Source organism: Cucurbita pepo, chromosome LG06 (genome assembly GCF_002806865.2).
Source record: "Cucurbita pepo subsp. pepo cultivar mu-cu-16 chromosome LG06, ASM280686v2, whole genome shotgun sequence".
NCBI lineage: Eukaryota > Viridiplantae > Streptophyta > Magnoliopsida > Cucurbitales > Cucurbitaceae > Cucurbita > Cucurbita pepo.
Window position 1 is genome coordinate 6,378,716 of NC_036643.1, and position 3,505 is coordinate 6,382,220.

General features: G+C 37.4%; 1 protein-coding gene across 3 annotated transcripts; it reads left to right on the top strand.

The window, feature by feature from the left end:
- The first annotated feature begins 211 nt into the window (after window positions 1-211).
- On the top strand, window positions 212-2,723 carry LOC111796474 (subtilisin-like protease SBT3.6). 3 transcript variants are annotated; one of them, XM_023679106.1, is made up of 4 exons: window positions 212-412; window positions 559-705; window positions 785-882; window positions 2,404-2,723. In XM_023679106.1, exons 2-4 carry the CDS (start codon window positions 569-571, stop codon window positions 2,487-2,489), a joined length of 321 nt encoding a protein of 106 aa, XP_023534874.1. In that variant the 5' UTR covers window positions 212-412; window positions 559-568; the 3' UTR covers window positions 2,490-2,723. The 3 variants fall into 3 exon arrangements, with proteins under 3 accessions (XP_023534874.1, XP_023534873.1, XP_023534872.1); XM_023679105.1 differs by having other exon boundaries at window positions 216-417; XM_023679104.1 differs by having other exon boundaries at window positions 216-705.
- The last annotated feature ends 782 nt before the right edge of the window (window positions 2,724-3,505 follow it).

Genomic DNA, 3,505 nt, shown 5'->3' on the forward strand with positions numbered 1-3,505 from the left:
ATATATATATATTTATTTATTTATTTATTTATTTATTTTTTAAGTTTATGAATATTTTTTAAAAATTAAAAAAATTGAGGAGTATTTTTATTCATTTAATTTATAGGGTAAATAAATATTTTTTTTTTTTTTTTTTTTTGGGTAAAAATATTTAATTTAAAAATATCGAGTTAACAAATACAGCGTTCTTCCATGTTTGTTATAAAGAAATTAAATTGTTCTATGCGTCGTAGTCAGAAGGAACAAATCTGTTCATCGGTCAGAGTTGACATCGTCAAATTGTTCGAACAAAAAATTCGAGAAATTCTTGCTGTTCATCGCACAAGAAGAACGTGAGGCGTTGACGCGAGAGAAGCGGAAGCATTTCCTTTTCCCACACGCATTCATCTCCTTCCTCCCAATCGGAAATCTAGTCGGGTCTCAAATCTTGACAAATTTCTAACTCTTTCTTGTTCTTTCTTATATGATTCAATTTCTAATGATGAAATCGAGTGTTTCTTCTTCATTTCCTCCGATTCTCGTTTTGCTCTTCTCAATTTCTCTGAATTTGTTTCTTAGTTCTGCCGTAATGTCCGACCAATCCGCTTCCATTCCCGTTGTATCCAACTTCGCTTCCCCGGCGGTGCATATCGTTTACACCGAGAGGCCTCACAATGAGGAACCTGAGGCTTATCACATCCGAACCCTAGCTTCTGTTCTCGGCAGGTCTGTTTTCACTTCTGCCTCTTGTTTGTATTCTATGGCCGGTAAACGATGGATTTATGTTTAATTTATTGATTTGCAGTGAAGAAGCTGCTAGGGAGGCTCTTGTGTATAGTTATAAGAATGCTGCCAGTGGCTTCTCTGCTCGGCTTACGCCTGAACAAGTTGCGGATATTACCAGTAAGTCCTGTTCTTAACATCATCTGCTTCAATGTTTTTGATCGATTAATTGCTCACATGTTTCTGTAATACCTCGTCTATTTGGTGGAAATCTGTTAGAAATTGGTGCATTTGAGTCAGGGATATAAGGATTTGGTTTCTTGTTCTATCACTCTAATCTAATGGAAGGTCGTGATTTATGTGGAACAGCTGATGATATGTTGAGCTTATTGTGATCTGTACTTTTTTAGCTATGTTCTATGTTGCTTGGTTTGGGTCAAACTAAAGTTCTTGCACTCTCATGCTTGATTCTTGAAGTTAGATCAGGATTTTGATTGTTCTTTATGGGTTCATATGTTTGCAGTCTTACTTGATTACTGTTTCATCTGACAATCTCAAGCTTGTTGTGTCAAGTCCTTGGTTATGCCTTTGTCTGTTATATTGCATCATTTTGATAGTCCATTCCAAAGATCCCTTGTCCATCCGAGAGAGAATTCGTCCCGTTCTTCATTTCCTTCTTCTTTCATCCAAGGGAGACTTCTTATATTTTGAATCTTTCTGTGGTGTGCTCTGTTTACTATTCTTTCGTACTCTGTTCTCTTTACCACGCCATAGTTCACCGAAGCGGTATCAGGCATGGAGAAATAGAGGCCAAACACTTGGGCCTAACAGGAATGAACAACTACGAAATGAGAAGATGAGGTGCTTCGGGCACTCCCATTTAGAAAGAAGGTTTGAAGGTTTTGGGCGTGTAGCTTTCGTCCGCCCTTCGTTGGGTGAGAGAGAATTTGAGTTTCTAAATTATTTTCTGCCTAGGGGCTTGAACCAAAGACCTTTGTGGCATCTTGAACATCTCAAGCCGGATGTGGGATCTCAAGTTTTTAAATTTTAGTTTTTAAAAATGTTTCGTTCTCCTCCCCAACTGATGTGGGATCTCACAATCCGCCCCTTCGGGGCCCAACATCCTCTTTGGCACTTGTTCCCTTCTCCAATCAATGTGAGACCCCCCAATCTCCTCTTCGGGGCCCAGTGTTCTTGTTGGCTCACTGCCTTGTGTCCATCCCCTTTAGGGTTCAGCCTCCTCACTGGCACATCGCTCGGTATCTGGCTCTGATACCATTTGTAACAGCCCAAGCCATCGCTAACAAATATTGTCCTCTTTAGACTTTCCCTTTCGAGCTTCTCCTCAAGGTTTTTAAAACGTGTATGCTAGGGAGAAGTTTCCACACCTTTATAAAGAATGCTTCGTTCCCCTCTCCAACCGATATGGGATCTCACAATCCACCCCTTTTCAGGACTCAGCGAGCACTCATTCCCCTCTCAAATCGATATGGGATCTCACATTTAGAGTCAGATATTATATATTATAGACTGAAATCTAGTATACAAGTCTTTGCACCTAATACAACTGAATCACATCAATATTTCTCAAGAGCGTCAATAATGTGTGTGTTTATATTCATTTGAGAATATGATTAAATTCTTAGAATTACTATAAGACAGTGTTCTTATGGAACTTTTTTGTTTTGGACTTTTTGGTAGAACAACCAGGAGTTTTACATGTTGTCCAAAGCGGTTCTAATAAGCTGCATGCTGGAGGAGGAGGAGGAGTAGCAAGGCTTCACTAGAAGAACATCAAATTCTCTCTGAATTATCGGTTTGTTGCCTAAATAAAGTGCTTTCTGTGTATATTGGCATTATACTGAATACTCATATATGTGTGTGTGTGTCTATTTACTATAATATGTCTGCTTGTGTGCCTTTTGGCAATCGACAATGATGAAGTGAATGATTTACCTTGGCTAAATGCACTATTTGGTCATTAATAAATTCCTTCCTTGGTGTATTGGAAGGTTTCTATAGTTGCTACTATTAATTGCTTGACCGAATTGTCCGATTATAGCTCTAGGCGCTGTTTTTATGACTCGATATGAAAGGCGACCAGCTCTACAACTTTGAGTGTCATATCTTCCAAAACCAAGATGTGTACCATCCGGTTTGCAACACCTACTACATCCGTCTTTACGAGGTAATTTTTTTAAATGATTTTTTAGATATGACATTATAATTTTATTTATTCAACATTAAATTAGAAGTTTTGTGTATGAATTTGGAGGTTCGTGTCTATTTAGTCATTAAACTTTTAGAAGTGTATCGGTCGGTCCTTAGTTCTAAGGACTAAATAAATAAATTTGATATTTGAGGGATTAGACATGTAATTTAACCATTATTCATTTAGATGAGAAGTGATTGACGAATACCTTGGGTCGTTTGGTTGAAGTTTTTGTTTATAATGTTTAGGAAAAGAATGTTTTGGAATAGAATATTTGTGTTTGCGAAAATGTTATTAGAATTTCATATAAAAAAAATACTTTCAACAATTTTATTACATTATTTAATTTTAAATAATTAACGATTATTAAAATAAAATTTAATAAGGGTATGAGGAGAACGAAACAGTTTTTAGAAGGGCGTGAAAACCTCTCCATAGCAGACGCATTTTAAAAACTTTGAGGGGAAGCTCGAAAGGAAAAAATCCAAAGAGGACAATATCGACTAGCGGTGTGAGGACATCGACTAGCGTTGGGCTTAGGCCATTACATCCCTGGAATTTGGTGAGCTTGACAAGTTCCTTTCCCTTGAA